Source organism: Carassius auratus, chromosome 18, assembly GCF_003368295.1.
Source record: "Carassius auratus strain Wakin chromosome 18, ASM336829v1, whole genome shotgun sequence".
Classification (NCBI taxonomy): domain Eukaryota; kingdom Metazoa; phylum Chordata; class Actinopteri; order Cypriniformes; family Cyprinidae; genus Carassius; species Carassius auratus.
Window position 1 is genome coordinate 7,322,283 of NC_039260.1, and position 17,051 is coordinate 7,339,333.

General features: G+C 35.1%; 1 protein-coding gene across 1 annotated transcript; it reads left to right on the forward strand.

Annotated features, from left to right (window-relative positions):
* The first annotated feature begins 91 nt into the window (after window positions 1–91).
* LOC113118276 (vesicular glutamate transporter 3-like) lies at window positions 92–13,632 on the forward strand. The gene is made up of 12 exons (XM_026287334.1): window positions 92–893; window positions 2,602–2,857; window positions 4,097–4,215; window positions 5,543–5,657; window positions 6,527–6,614; window positions 7,518–7,604; window positions 10,666–10,808; window positions 10,945–11,094; window positions 11,182–11,314; window positions 11,573–11,683; window positions 11,939–12,066; window positions 13,013–13,632. The coding sequence occupies exons 1-12, from the start codon at window positions 796–798 to the stop codon at window positions 13,355–13,357; spliced, it is 1,773 nt and encodes a 590-aa protein (XP_026143119.1). The 5' UTR covers window positions 92–795; the 3' UTR covers window positions 13,358–13,632.
* The last annotated feature ends 3,419 nt before the right edge of the window (window positions 13,633–17,051 follow it).

A 17,051-nucleotide genomic window follows, 5' to 3' on the forward strand; every position in this document is an offset into this window, starting at 1 on the left:
ATCTGTATTTTTAAAGCACACTGTTTTTTTTTTTTATTATTGCATAAAAAAAGCTTTCACGGGAAAAAGTTGCAGCCCTTAACAAGCAATAGAATTAGATTGCATATGTGACTTTTATGCATCAACTACAGTGCAACGGCCCTCACAGTTTGAACCTTTATGTCAGTGTTTGGTTGTTGACGTTGATACATTTGACCCATGAACCCCTGAATCTGATTCTCGGGATAAGGGTGAGATTGGGACTAGAGGACGCAGTGTCTTGTTACAGCTGCTTGTATTATAGAACCCTGAGCCTGCGATCCTTGACTTCACTGTCAATATTTCATGAGCTCTGCTAATCACTCTTTTCGGCTTGCTTTTGTATGGGCAAGACCAAGAAAGGAGAGGTTGGAGAAGAGGCAGCAGTTTGGCATCTTCTGTCACTGTCTGTGACGGAGCTAAGGAGAATGCCGGAGTTTCCATTATTGATGTATGCCACCATAACTTTCACAATGCCGATGCACTGAACCGGAGAAACACGGTTTTGCCCCATTTCTTTCCTTGTGCCTTGTTTCTGGATGTTCTTAGCCCAAACCGCATGAATGATTGTACCCAGAGCATCCAAACCAAAGTCCCTCCTCTTCTTCCTCTCTGTTCCGTCTCTGGCTCAGCATCTCTCCTCCTCCCCTCCAGCACACCTAGACCATCTCAGTCCAGCACAGGAGAGGATGCTCACCAGCGTCTAGTGGATTTTCTGCAAGAGCAGAAGTGTGAGAAGACAAGTGTTTGAGGGACAGAAGAGCAAGGGAAGGAGAAATGCCACTGGGGGGGTTTGCGGGTCTAAAGGAGAAGCTCAAACCGGGGAAGGAGGAGTTGAAGAACAGTGTGGGCGACTCTCTGGGGAACCTGCAGAAGTAAGTGTGAAGGCAGTTGAAGTCTAAGCGCTGAGAAGAAGATATGAGAAGATTGCTTGCTTATACATACTGCGTCATGCTTAATTATGGGAAGGGATTTTAAAAAGTAATTTTTTTTAATTTTGAAATCAACTTAACATTTTCTGAGCAGTTGATTTCTGAGATAAATCAATCATATGCCATTTAAAGATATAATTGAAAAAAATGGCAAAGAATACACTAACATGTTGCCACAGGATATCTTTGCTTGTCAGGGCATCTAGAAATATCACGACATTATTATGCAAAAACATAGCATTTTCACTTTGTATCTGGGCCAGTAATTTAAATGTTATACAGTTTTAGGTGTACATTTGAAGAGATTAAAAACCTGAAGATTTCACATTAGAGCGAAGTACATGTACATATTTCTTGCACATTAGACAGCTTTATATGTGAGATAATGTACATAATTTCCTGTGTCTGTGTAACATTGCCAGGAAATCTCTAGAGCTTGTAGAAGTAGAACTACACGATACAAAGGGGAAAATTAAAATATGGGTGCACACTAAGGTCATGCAATATTTATTTTAATCCCTACTTTTAAAATGGTTTCTGTTTGCAGAATTTCATGCAGATTTGTGTATAAACTAAGCATGCATAAAATGCACCATAATTGAATTAATAAGGCAAAGTAGAGCATTATAATAGGTGCACAAGAGGAATGCCATTTCCAAAACAACAAATATATATATATAAATTTTTTTATATATATATAATTAATTACAATAGCAATTAGAACAATTTTTACCACTTTTCTTGTGGTTAAAATTGAATAATATATTGCCTTGGATGGATGATTATAATGTAAATGCTGTAATGTTGGTTCATGGTTATCTTTGCACATGGCTTTATGATGTTAAGAGGTGATACTGTCCTTTTCTGGATTATTTTCTCCACATCTACGTCATTATATTTTCCTTATATTTTAATTTTTTTCATCTTATGGCAATTTTAAACATCTATACAGTCTCCATTCATGCTGTAAAATTTAAATTAAAAGAAGCATCCTGAGAGTTCTGAATTCATTTAAAACAAAAGATATGAAAAAAAAAAAAAACGTATGGAAACAGTTCTGATCTGAATAAGTGTATGCATTGTTCACAGTAGCAAAACATGCATGTGATCCATTTCGAGAGTGTACTAGAGCAATACTTCACCTTAAAGTGGCTCATGTGCAATAACAATGCTTCACAAACATCAGGAACAAGCTCTTGAAATGATGCTTCTTGATCCTCCATTCACAATCCTCCAGTGTCCAGCTTTTACTGAGCTCCTTCCACTGTATAGAAGAACTCAGGTGTGCATTTCAAAATAGACAGATGAAAGTAATTCCTGTGAGGTGGAGGATGAGAGAAAAGATGCAGGTTCAGTAATGGAACAGGTGCGTAAGGGCGAGATGGAGGGAGCACCAAACGCAATGTGACCTTTTCAACGGCACACTCTGGCAACCCTTGCTGGCCCCCTCCAACTCGCAGTCCATCAGTACATCACTCATAAATATGGGTATATCACTTTCAAACAGCACTGAGTTGAATCTAGATCAGCTAAAGTTACATTTGTAATCCAAAAAGAGGGCCTATTTTGGTTTATACATCAGTTATGGAGTTATATAATTTAATTTTTACAAGCCATGACTATTTCTAAACCATTTTATATCCTACGGTAGGAAGATCGATGGTTCTTATGTGGCTGAAGAGGACAACATTGAGCTGACAGAAGATGGTCGGGCAGTGGCAGCCCCTGAACGCAGCCCACCCCTTTTTGATTGTGGCTGCTTTGGCCTCCCCAAACGTTACATCATCGCCATCCTCAGCGGACTTGGCTTTTGCATCTCGTTTGGCATCCGCTGCAACCTCGGTGTAGCCATTGTAGAAATGGTTAACAACAACACTGTGTACATCAACGGGACTGCCGTCATGCAGGTGAAACTAGGAACATATAAACTGAAAATACCAAATTACCTTTAAATTAGAACGAGGGAATTTTTAGGTAAAGGGATAGTTCCCACAAAAACGAAAATGTTGTCATCATTTACTCACCCTCATTTTCTTCCAAACATGTATGAATTTCTTTGTTCTGTTGAACACACACACACAAAAAGATATTTTGAAGAATGTTGATAACCAAACTGTTGCTGGTAGCCACTGGTTTCCATAGTATGGAACAAAAAAGACTATGGAAATTAATGGAAGTCATGGAATAACATAGGGGTGAGTAAGTAAGTACCGTATTTTCCGGACTATAAGTCGCACTTTTTTTCATAGTTTGGCTGGTCCTGCGACTTATAGTCAGGTGCGACTTATTTATCAAAATTAATTTGACATGAACCAAGAGACATGAACCAAGAGAAAACATTACCGTCTACAGCCACGAGAGGGCGCTCTATGCTGCTCATTGCTCCTGTAGTCTTCATTGAGCAGCATAGAGCGCCCTCTCGCGGCTGTAGACGGTAATGTTTTCTCTTGGTTCTTGGTTCTAAATAAATGCGACTTATAGTCCAGTGCGACTTATATATGGTTTTTTCCTCATCATGACGTATTTTTGGACTGATGCGACTTATACTCTGGTGCGACTTATAGTCCAAAAAATACGGTAAATAAAATTTTACTTCACTTACCGAATTTAGCATTCTCTTACATCTTAACTTTATTTTTATTCAATTGTTCTATTGACAACTCTGCTTTTATCAGTAATAAATAACCAAAAAAATATAGTTTATCTATTTTATAACCACGTACACATATACTGTATATAAACACACAAACTGTCATGTACAAACTGTCAACTTAATATAAGTAAATATTTTACAGATAATATTTTACTTATATTTACTTCATTTTATGATGCTTAATATTTTAATTATCTTAATTATCTTTTTTTCTGGCTTGAATTCTCATTATTGACTTTTTACATAGTTGCCTGCCACAATTTCTTGTAATTTCCTGTCATAAGAAATTTTAGGAAGAAGACATGACTCACACACACACACACACATATATATTCAGAGGTCATTTTACTATGAACATCTTATGATAACTCATTTTTATATCATACACAGGAATGTGCATACAAAAGTTTTTTCTATTTTTTATTACTATTCTTTTTTATTTTATTAATTATATAAAGCTAACGTGGTCTCTTCTAATGCTTTTCTCCTTCAGCCAGCTCAGTTTAATTGGGATCCAGAGACGGTTGGGTTGATACATGGCTCTTTTTTCTGGGGCTACATTGTCACTCAAATCCCTGGAGGTTTCATCTCCAATAAGCTAGCAGCTAACAGGTGAGCCTCATCTTGATGCCCGGGCCTCCACGCCACATCTGGAAGGCACGCCTTTGTTTCATAATACAACTCTCATATTACATTCAGTGTTGAAAGGTGTCTGAAGACCCAAGAAACTGCACAAGTGCAGTGGTCAGGGCTGCGAGGGTTGAATTTGTGCCGTTTGTTGATTAGAGGGGCGATAGCGGTCTTGTAATAAAAGCCTCACAGGAAAAGAGGACACGTGGCTGACAGAGTTAATAATGAAAGATCCAGCAGTAGATCTCTCGCTGAAACACCAGCCACTGGAATATTACAAGTGTCACTTAGACACTGTTTTGGAAAAAAAGAAGCAGATGGATGGATTATATGGAGATAAAGGACAACTGAATGAAACAAAATGACTCTCTTCTGTTTGATCCAGTGATGATGTGCCAGCTAGCATTATGCCTATTCAACCTGATGGGTTTTTCAGCAAAGTGAATTTTGAATGGAGGAAAAAAGGTCTTTGGTAATTAGTTTGCAAAATATTGAAGGTAAAAACTGTATAATTTAATCAGTACAATCAAGTTGGATATCCAATAAAATTTGCATATACATGACAGATCAGGGTTTGAACCTAGGCCCCCGTAGATGCTAAATACAAGCTGCACCAATGCTATATTGCTATAGTAATATTTTATTATAACTTAAAAAAAAAAAAAAAAAAACTTTTTTTATTCATTTTTATTTTTGTTTTAGATTTAGTTATTTCAGTACATCAAGTAAAACTAAATTCAATTGATACATATATATATATATATATATATATATATATATATATATATATATATATATAGAATATTTATAGAGAGTTTAAATGTTTTCCTTTGATCACGTCTTAATGAAATACATAAAGATCCTGAGTAAAACAAAAAATATTTTTACTCTAATATTCATTGACAATGATAGATAGTTGCACTAATGGTTCCAACTAAATTCAGTGCATTTCTAATGCATTTTGATATTATTTTGTGATATGAAATCCTTATTGTAGTATTTTTCAAGTTACAAAATTACTCTCTAGGTGTCACTAACTCGTCACTTTATATGATGTCAAGAAGAAATAAATATTTTATGATTAATGTCTTTCAGAATTTCAGGAGTAATGATAGAGTTATTCAATTCAGTTATTCAGATACCATTATGGAATAACTTATCGTCCTCACTGTCTGCTTTTCCACAAAACATTATTTATATAAATCTACATTATTTAAGGGCGCATTATATTTTTAAATGGCTTAATTTTGACTGAATCCATGATACTTGCATTAACTAACATTAATAAATTTCTCTGAATTATTCTCAGGGTGTTTGGAGCAGCCATTTTCTTGACGTCAGTCCTAAACATGTTTATTCCATCAGCTGCCAGGGTCCACTATGGCTGTGTCATGTTTGTGCGAATCTTACAAGGACTGGTGGAGGTGAGTGGCCCCCAGTGATCTCATCGTCACACAGGTCATAAAATATTTACTTTTTATTATTAATTTACATGTGACATAACCTCACATATTACATATTAATTTTAAATGGTATGCTATTGATCAGTGTATTTAAAGCAGTAATACATTCAAAGATGAAAATTCTGTCAGTATTTACTCACCCTCATGTCATTCCAAACACATGACTTCTTCATTTCTGGAACACAAAAAGATAATAGATTGTTTACACCATCTTCGTTTCCATGTGAATGATGATATTCAACATCCAAATACTATTAAAAGCACCATAAAAGTAGTCGTAAAGTATATACTAGGCTATACTTTAAAGCCACCCTGCTGAAAAAAAAGAGCATATGCTGGTTAGGTATGATTTGATGCTGATTTATGCTGGTCCTTTGTTGGTTTATGCTGGTCCTTTTCTGGTTTACGCTAGTTCTTTGCTGGTTTATGCTGGTCCTTTTGCTAGTTTGAGCTGGTCCTTTGATGGTTAATGCTGGTCCTTTTGCTGGTCTATGCTTGTCCTTTGCTGGTTTAGCTGGTTCTTTGCTGGTTTATGCTGGTCTTTTTGCTGGTTTGAGCTGGTCCTTTGCTGGTTTATGCTGGTCCTTTTGCTGGTTTATGATGGTCCTGCATAAACCAGCATCCCAGTGTCAAAACATACCTAACCAACATATACCGGTATTTTCAACAGCTTTTGAGTGACGACAGACTTAAATTTAAGTCATGATTCACTATCATTGATGTCATTATATGGGTGAACTGCTCTTTTAAGTATTAATTGGTCATTAGAATTACATTTTGATTAAATAAATAAATAAATAAAGCATACTAACCATGTATAATGTTCACAGGGTGTCACATACCCAGCCTGCCATGGGATGTGGAGCAAATGGGCTCCTCCACTGGAAAGAAGTCGTCTGGCTACAACCTCGTTCTGTGGTGAGTACGTAATATTTTATTGAAACAGAACACATCGAGGTTACTCACATAGAATCACTTGCTGAATTCGGAAATGCATACTAGCTCTTACCATTTTATGAAGTATTTCTATAGCAGGAATAGTAAGAGTTGTATGTGGTTCTGAATTCAGCTTGTTCATTTGTTTAGTTATTGAATACATCAATGTTTTAACGAATCATTTGAATTAATGATTCAATGACTCATAAAGACATGTGGACAGTGACACCTTCTGGTGTCAGGACGTAAATGAGCTTCACTTTCTATATGTAAAATAGTCTTTCTTTTGTTGATACAAATGAAGCAGCACCCTCTCCCATTTTCAAATTTCACTTGAGAATCCTTTCCTATACCAAGCAGGAAAGTTTACAAGTGCATCCAGTAATAAAATATACATTAAGACACCTTTTCATTAAAATCCCATTTCCTGCAGCTGCCAGACTGTCCTTCAGGCAGACAGAGGCACGTGTTGTGCTGAGGTCTGGAGTTGTTGCACGTGTAACTGAGCAGACTACTCTGAGTTTGATGAAGGACTTGAATCCTGGAATTGGCATTTATTGCTTTAAATGTTCTTATAGCTTGATGGCTTGAATAATGAAAGAATCTTCATTTTTGGATGAACCATTACTTAAAAAATCCTACAAATATATGAAAATCTAATGGTAAATGTACTACATTAAAATGAACAAAACTAGTTCTGCTCTCTCAAAGCTGAACCGAACCAATCATGCCAGTTTTCCTCTGGCAGTTATGAGGCAACCCCCGCAATGGCTTCAAATTATTGAACTGTCATGTGAAGGGATTATTGCAGGTTGATTAATGCCCTCTCTCTTAATTTAACTTTCTTAATTACGCCTTTGTGTGTGTGTGTGTTCTGGTTGAAAGGATCTTATGCAGGAGCTGTGATAGCCATGCCACTGGCTGGAGTTTTAGTGCAGTATGTAGGCTGGCCCTCTGTCTTCTATATATATGGTGAGTTTAGGGTAAGCCTTTGAAATGTTTTGGTAAAAAATGACACTGAAAATGAAAATCTGAGTGATGACATTTATTAACTGATATGCACTTTATGACACATTTGTCAGACTTTAATCAATCAAAATAATTTACATTCTTATTAGTTCTGGGCAATTATTAATCCGGATTAATCACATCCAAAATAAAAGTTCTTATTAACATGATATGTCTACGGTGTATATTTATTATGTATATATAAACATTTTGAAAATGTTAACATGTATTAACATGTATATATTTATATTCATATAATTTAGATTATATATATATAAATATATTTATTTAATATATAAACATAACATATTTTTCTAAAATATATACATGCATGTGTGTGTATTTATAATTACAATAATAAACATACACAGTACACACACATATGTGAATTCGGACCATAATATGATTAAACTGATGCCAAAATATGTGTCCCGCCTACGTCGTGAAAAATCAAAAAAGGTGGAGGTTAAATGCTGGACTGCTGTTGCGACTGAGGCACTTCAGGATTGCCTGGAGAGCACAGATTGGAATGTAGTGACCGATGGGACTGACAATGTCAATGAAGCAGTGTTTGCTATATCGGGGTATGTACAATTCTGTGAGGACGTAATCATCCCCCGAAAGACTATTAAGATGTATCCTAATAATAAGCCCTGGGTTACCCCAGAGTTAAAGCAACTCCTTAATGAGAAAAAGAGAGTGTTTAAATCAGGAGGAAGTAGAGAAGAGAAAAAGACAAATGAGTGTAAAGCAGCATATAAACATAAGTTAGAAAACTTTTTTAAAGGTGACGCTAGGAGAGCTTGGCAGGGAGTCCAATCTATCACAGGATATAAGTCCAAGAAGCATCCGTTGGTAGCAGAGAATAATTTTAATATGGCAAATGAATTAAATGATTTTTATTGTAGATTTGACATACATGATTTTAAAGTTGAACAGAATGAGATTATTACAGCAGTAAGAGACATGAAGGGTATAGATTTTGATATCCCCATGGATGAGGTCAAATTCTATTTTAGACGTGTAAATCCTCGTAAAGCATGTGGACCTGATGGTATTAGCTGCAGGACATTAAAGGTGTGTGCTGATCAGTTGGCACAGCCCTTCCATAGGTTGTTTCAGCTGTCATTAGATACAGGCGTTATTCCCAGCCTATGGAAACAATCCTTAATAGTGCCTGTGCCAAAAAACAATAGACCTAAGGAATTTAATGATCTGCGCCCTGTTGCCCTTACCTCTGCAGTTATGAAATGTTTTGAAAAAATAATTTTAAAACAACTTCTCCAAGAGGTTTCACCCCTTTTAGACCCGAATCAATTTGCTTATCGTGCAGAGAGAGGTGTTGAGGATGCACTATTATCTTTGATTAACAGCACTCATGAGCACCTTGAACATGCTCAAAGCCTGGTCAAGATTGTGTTCATTGATTTCAGTAGTGCTTTTAATACGATCCAACCCCACCTGCTGGTGAGAAAATTAGTGCATTTGGGAGTCAATCCCCAAATTATTTTATGGATCTATGACTTCTTGACAGATCGTAGTCAGCAGGTCAGATTTAATTCAAGCATATCATCCTCAAAAATTATAAATACAGGGGCACCACAAGGGTGTGTTCTGTCGCCTATCCTATATACATTATACACTAATAATTGTCAAGCTTCCTCTTCAGCTCACATTTATTTTAAATATGCTGACGACACAGCATTGGTTGGTTTTTTAAAGTCGGATATATCTTCTGTGAGTGGTTTTCAGAGGGAATTGCAGGGTTTCACTCAGTGGTGTACTGAACATTTTCTGGAAATCAATGTGAAGAAAACAAAAGAGATGGTTATAAATTTTAGCAAAAATAGAATGATAGTTCCCCCCTCTAATATTAATGGTGAATTAGTGGAGAGGGTTTCAACGTATAAATACTTGGGAGTTGAAATTGATTCTAAATTAACTTTTAATGAATGTGCACTAAACAAAATTAAGAAAATGCACCAGCGGATGTACTTCCTTAGGAAATTATATAATTTTAGATTAGAAAAACACATTCTTGTAATGTTTTATAAAAGCCTACTTCAGAGTGTTTTGTCCTTTGGCCTCATCTGTGTGTTTGGTAACATGCATGTTAAGAACCAAAAGAAACTGCAGCGCATGATTAAGATGGCCAGCAGGATCATCGGAATTGACCAGGTGTCGGTAGCTCAGCTGTACAATGAGCTTATTTCAAAAAAGACTGACCAAATCCTTAATGACCCTACTCACCCTCTATATCATAAATTTATTAGAAGTAATAGGTCAACTGGTAGAATTTTACAACAGAGAATTAGAACAGAAAGGTATAATAAATCATTTGTCCCCATAGCGATCAGATTGTATAATGATCACGCACATCGCAAGCTATCATAGTTTTAGCTATTTGATAATATTATAAATTTTTAACGTCAAATGTTGGATTGTAATTTTTCATTCTTGTAGTACTGTTTTTTTTGTATAGATTGTGTTTTTATGTGTTGTGTTTGTTTTTTGGAGAATATGTTGTGATAAGGGCGTGTAATGAATGAATGACCATATGAATTTCCCCTTGTGGGACAATAAAGTTCACCTTGGTAAACCTTGGTAAACCTTGGTATGTACACAAAAACTTTTATTTTGGATGTGATTAATTGCGATTAATAATTGCCCAGTACTAATTCATATTAAATAGATAAGAATTGAAGAAAGGTTAAAAAAGGGGGTTTGCAACCTCAAATAACTTGATTTTTTTTTTATAAACATTTTAATAATCTATCAAATGAAATGATTAAATTCGATGGATATTCTTTATGGTACCATACATGGCAAAAAAAAATCCTCTTTACTTTTAAGAGTAGCAGCAACATGATAAGAGTGAGTTACTGTGAACAGACTGCAAAAAGTAATAAATCTATGAGTCACTAAATAAACTGCATGAACCCTTGATGTCCACTGTAATGTGTTCATTTGTAATGCTACATTTCAGGGGTGCAGTGTTAAAGTCTGGTTCTGTGCTTATATCCAGGTGTGTTTGGCATAATATGGTATAGTTTCTGGCTCTTGCTGGCTTACAACAGTCCAGCAATCCATCCCACTATCAGTGAGGAAGAAAAGACATACATAGAGACCTCTATTGGGGAAGGAGCCAATTTAATGAGTGCTACTGAGGTAGTCCAAAGTCTTCTTTCATGCATTTGGTATAATAAAACTGAAACTTTCTATATATATTTAATTTAATATTAAGGTGGCAATGTAGTATCCTAAAATACTTTGTATAAAAGGACTTTTTTTTCTCTCTTTGCAGAAATTTAAAACTCCTTGGCGTGAATTCTTCACATCTATGCCTGTCTACGCAATCATTGTGGCAAACTTCTGCCGTAGCTGGACCTTTTACCTCCTGCTCATTAGTCAGCCAGCTTACTTTGAAGAAGTCTTTGGGTTCCCCATCAGCAAGGTGGGCTGTTACGTGATTTAAAGTCACGGAATCCTACCACAATTCACTCTAGAAATAAGCTAAATACTTGATGTCGGTCTGTTTCAGGTGGGCATTCTGTCAGCAGTGCCACACATGGTGATGACGATCATTGTGCCGATCGGAGGCCAGCTGGCTGACTTCCTGAGGAGTCGGAAAATCCTCTCTACTACAGCCGTGCGCAAAATTATGAACTGTGGAGGTAGGCAAAGTCCCAAGCTCACATCATTGGTCAAGTTCTTGCTTTTAAAGGCCTGTTTACATTAATAACGGTAACTATAAAGACATAGTGTTGACTGACCCTTAGGGGCCATTCACACATTTTTGTAAAAATGCAATATGCAGAGCAGTGCAATGGAAAAAACGAAAGGTCAAGGAATTTTTAAAGTCGAAATTGTCTTATTAGAACTCTGTGTCATGTGCAAGATGGCTGATGACTAAGTTCTGCCATCATCCACAGGTTTTGGCATGGAGGCCACATTGCTCCTGGTGGTTGGGTTCTCACACACGCGTACAGTGGCCATCTCATTCCTCATCTTGGCGGTGGGCTTCAGTGGATTCGCGATATCAGGTAACGCATGAGAGAGGTGTCAGTCATCAGAGTGTCAGTCAACATAATCCTCTCTCTCATTTGGCTTTGTTTGATTCTAACCATTTCATTTCTTTGTACTTATGCCACATCTCCAGTTTCAATAATACGGGTTACTCATTTGTAATAAAAGAACTTAGTAGAAAGGGCATGATGATAGAAGCTGAAGTATTAGTTTCTAAAATTACACAGAAGAAGATCTAAATATGTGAAATGTATTTTTATTCTTTGACACAGGATTCAATGTAAACCATCTGGACATAGCTCCTCGCTATGCTAGCATTCTTATGGGCATCTCTAATGGAGTAGGTACCCTGTCTGGAATGGTGTGCCCCCTCATTGTTGGAGCACTTACCAAACACAAGGTATTTTACTTCATCAACTTATGCTTGTGCACAGAAAAACATAATACTATATGCACAAGGAATTGTTTTTAACCTAAGAGATACAATCACATGCAAATAGCTTCCTTCTTTCATGATGAAGTAATTTTCCTTATATTAGATTAGGGGAAATTTTAAGTGTGTAAATATTCCTGGATATTCAAAAACATGACATATATATATATATATATATATATATATATATATATATATATATATATATATATATATATATATATATATATATATATATATATATATATATATATATATGTATATATATATAGATAGATAGATAGATAGATAGCACTTCTAAGGGGTCATTAAAATAGCAAAAAATTATTCCAGAAGTATTTAGTATACATAAATATATTGAAATGATCAAACTATAAAAGATGCAAATTAAACTTATTTCATATACAATATAATATAGTTAAAATAATAAATAAAAAATATTTTTTCCTACTGTTTTTAATTGAAGATCTTGAAAATTCTGAAATTTCTAAATTAATGCTGTGAATGGACTATATCATGGAGCCTCCGAGGGATCTTTTTATGAGGGATCTTTGAGTCAAAAAAGTTGAGAACCAGTGATCTATAGTGATACATTGTAAGAAAAATAAATGATAATAATTACTTATAACCAATTATGAATATATATATATATTCATTCTATTTAAGGTAATTACTGGCTAAATTCATTTATGGACAGTTCTGTGAGGTTCTTAAATATAAAAATGGAAAGTAAGTGTAAGGTTGTAGGTTAAAACTCAAAAGCTCAAACAAGTTCACCCTCACCTCTTTTGCTGTGGAACAAGACACTTAAGTTTAAATTAACCCTTTAATGACAAATAAGCAAATTGAATGTGCATTTTTGTTTTACACAAACATATTGCATATCCTCATTACATTTCTATGTCCTCAACAGACTCGCCTGGAGTGGCAGCATGTCTTTGTGATTGCTTCCATGGTGCATTACACTGGCGTGATCTTCTATGCCATCTTCGCCTCTGGTGAGAAGCAGGACTGGGCCGATCCTGAGAACACCAGTGACGAGAAATGCGGCATCATCGGGGAAGATGAGCTGGCTGATGAAACCGAGCCCAACAGCGACAGTGCACTGGCCACCAAGCAGAAGACCTATGGAACCACAGAAAGCCCTGCAGGCCGTAAGCAAGGCTGGAGGAAGAAGAGAGGGGTGACCGTGCAAGCACATGAAGATCACGGATCAAATCATTATGAAAATGGGGAATATCAGAATCAGTATCAATGACATTTTGGTCACATCACACCCAAGACTGAGACCTGAGGTGTAAGAGGATTTATTTAAGTAACCCACGCTGGGAATACAACATTCCACCTGACATTTGACATAACAGTATATCTGAATTGTGAAAAAATATTTTGGATGGCATCCTTTATGATTTCACCCTGCTGTAGAAGCTGAAGGAACAGTCACATGTGAATGATCTGTGAGTAGTTAATTTGACAGCTGTAGGCAGACATAGTTTCAGCTGAAGTCTATACTACCTGTTTAAAAGTTCAGTACAATATTTTTAAAGAATTTTTTATTTTTTATTCAGCAAGGATGCATTAAATTGGTCAAAAATGACAGTGATAATATTTATAATGCTACAAAAGAACTTGTTATTTTTTTCTTTTTTTTATAATTTCCATTTATTAAATAATGTTTATTTTTTTCTTGAGCACCAAATCAGCCTATTAAAATGATTTCAGAAGGATCATGTGACACTGAAGAATGGAGTAATGGCTGATGAACATTCAGTTTTGCATCACAGGAATAAATAACATTTTTAAATGTATATAAAATAGAAAACAGTTACTTTAAATGTAACTTTAAAAAAGTGCAGCTTTGGTGAGCATAAGAGAATCTTACTGTGGTCCCAAAAGGTCCTTAAAAATGTCTGAATATCATTGCCAGGGGCACCGTAAGGAGAGGGGGAGGTTAGGATGATTCTAAGAATGGAGGGGGAAACTTGATTTCTACAGTAAAACAAACCATGCCAGAAAAAAAACTCAATTTTAAATCATGCATTTGTTCCAAATTCTATTTATATCTAGCGTACTATAAGGCTGACAGCAGAATATGCATTGGTTCTTTTTGATTTTATGTTCTGATTGTTGTCAGCTATGCAAACAAAGCAGATGTATAGTACATAAACGGGTTAAAGAGTCAGAAATATTGTTCTGTGGCTTTTCTTGCATGTAGTAGTGCAGCCTCCACAAACCTCTTTGCTAAATTCAACACATCTCAGAAAATATCATTTAATCATAAAAGTTTATAATGGTCAGAAGATGGATGTGTATTTAGTGGAATGCCTTTGAAAAATCATTAATAACTCATAGTTCATATGTGTATGTGGAAGAGCTTTAATAGAGTTTATGTTTGGCTGAATATAGAAATGAACCATTTTAGTACTTTAGCAACTGAATATAGATATATAAAAAAGATACAATCCACAATGTGCCTGATTTTTTTTTATTTTATTTATTTTTTGCACACTACCTGTTGAAAAAGACATTTCATTGCTTACATGGATGTGAAGATGATTGTTTGAAATGTGCACTTTACCATTGCATCATTGTAACTGATGTCTCTTTAAATGTTTATTTGGAGGAGAATAAAAAAATCTTTCAATTTATCTTTTACTTATACATGTATATGTGATAGATATATTGCCTTGATATAGTGTTTTAATATAGCTCAGATAGCATGCATAATTAATTGGGCACATACATTAGATTACAGCAGCGGCTGCTCTTCTGTTTAAATAGCATCTAACACTTTTAATGAGTTGAGTGCGGAGCAAATGAAATAGAAGTAGACGCAAACGAGACTCTGGACTCACGACATGTTCGTTCTCAGAGAGAATAGATGCATGTTTATTCTGGGATGCTGAAATTGGCTCCTTTTGTCTTTGTTGGGAGCTGACAGAACTCTACTGGTTTCTGTCATTTGGGAGTAAACATCCTTCACATTATCGCTATTCTTAGGTTCACAACAGCATTTCACAGTGTACAACAAATTAGTGTGGCCACCCAAAGATAGCGGCAGGACATTCACATTTTAAACACACACTAACACTTTATCACAGAAAACTGGAAAAGAAAAATGAAAAGGAAACAACAACAAAAAATCTATTAAAATAAAAATAAAAAATCTAAATCATTATACATTATACATAGAATAACATTATGCATATGATTATACATACATGCATTGCATTGAAAAAAAATTCAGCCTACACATTCACAGTTCCAGACCTTTTGGATCTCTAGTTCCAGTAACGTATGTATGTTTGGATTCAGTGCACCATCTTTTGATTTGTTGGTTGGGTGTTACGTGTTAACAGGTCTTTTTAAGGTAAATCTTGGGAAAGTTCAAGGTTGTGGACCTTGTTATGGCATTTTTTGTGCCACAGTCCTTGAAAGCTCATGTTTAACATGCTGATATGAAGCCTCTCGTCGGTTTGTACTACTGTTTGATGGTCTTATCTCTACATCAAGCTTTTATGATTTGATGTGTGGTTCTAAAACGGTAAACACTTTTTATTTGAGATTAACTACCAGATGTCAAACAAAAAGAGGCTTTTGGGTGATAGCTACTCTCCATGCTTCTCTGAAACGCAATGTTTCATGTAATTTCTCAGAAAGACCATTCTAGAATTTCAGACGTTTTAGTTTGCTTTGGCTCGGGTTTATCAAACCACACAGAGAAAGGTTAAGTGATGGACACTCCACTATTATATTAAACATATTTCAGATTTCATAAATAAAAGATGGATGTCCTGTTAAAAACGCCCATACTGTAGTGTGGTGTGACTCACTAAATAGCTGAAGTGTTTGATAATAGTTTTTTAACGGAGCCATGAACGTGTCCTTCTTACAAGGCCATTCATACCCCCTCCCCCCATCCTCCACTGCTCCACAAACAGTCACCAGCCAATGGCAAAGGTTTTGTTTATTTCAGAGTGCTGTCTGTTGACTCAGAAGGGCCCTCTGTGCATGGAGCAACACCCGGTAAATGATTAAAAGGCTTGTTTTTAGATACAATTATAGCGAGAATGAAATTGAAATTGCAATGTTCAATTTCATTACATTTTTAAAATGTCACTTTTAATATGCATTCAAGTAAGAAAAAAAAATCATGTAGCAGAGTTATTTATTATTAGTATCATTTACTATAATATTTTCTTAATAAATTGAATATACTTTAGCTTTTATTTTTATATATTTCTGTTTAAATTTAGTGTAATAGTTAGTAGTTTTATAATTTGCATTTGCTTTTTATTTATTTATTATTTTTCATATTAATGTTTATTTATTTATTTATTTTTACTACTACTAATTAGGTTGTTACTTAAATTTTAGATTTGCACTTTTTTTATCCAAAATAATACTTTTTTTTTTTAAATAACCAAGGCAATATTTGTAATTTTCATTTTATTTAAGTTTTATTTCATTTAAATAAAATGTATTTTTGTCAAAAAGTTATGTTTTTATTTATTTAGAGGACCCAACATAGTACAAAGAGTACAAAATATGTTAGAATTGCCAGTTCTATCCCCTCCCCCCCAAAAAATTATTGGTATTAACAAGCATAATAAGGATTGTGCAACTTGTTTTGTAATGAAATTTGCTAAATATTAATTTATTAATGACAATTATGAAGTATTACTAAAAATCCTTGACAGAATAATGATTGATAACCCTTGATCAAAATAACTCGCATACTCAATTGTACTTTACAATTGTAAAGTTGGGAACAAAATGTTGCAATCACATCTTACACGAGCGTTTAAGAGAACATTTTGGGAGATCGTTTAAAGCTTAATTCTAAAAATTGCCACTAATGTCAGCCTGCCATATGTTGCAAAATGTGTCATCATCCCTGTTTATAACATCTCGAGCCAAGTTGCAGTAATTGGTTATTGGGCAATTCATCA

What these genes read in the sequence shown, in the direction of transcription:
- LOC113118276 (XM_026287334.1), top strand. Translation starts at nt 796, where the DNA reads ATGCCACTGGGGGGGTTTGCGGGTCTAAAGGAGAAGCTCAAACCGGGG. An exon ending in ATTTAATGAGTGCTACTGAG is followed by an intron (nt 10,809 to 10,944) that starts GTAGTCCAAAGT and finishes CTCTCTTTGCAG; the next exon opens with AAATTTAAAACTCCTTGGCG. An exon ending in CAAAATTATGAACTGTGGAG is followed by an intron (nt 11,315 to 11,572) that starts GTAGGCAAAGTC and finishes CATCATCCACAG; the next exon opens with GTTTTGGCATGGAGGCCACA.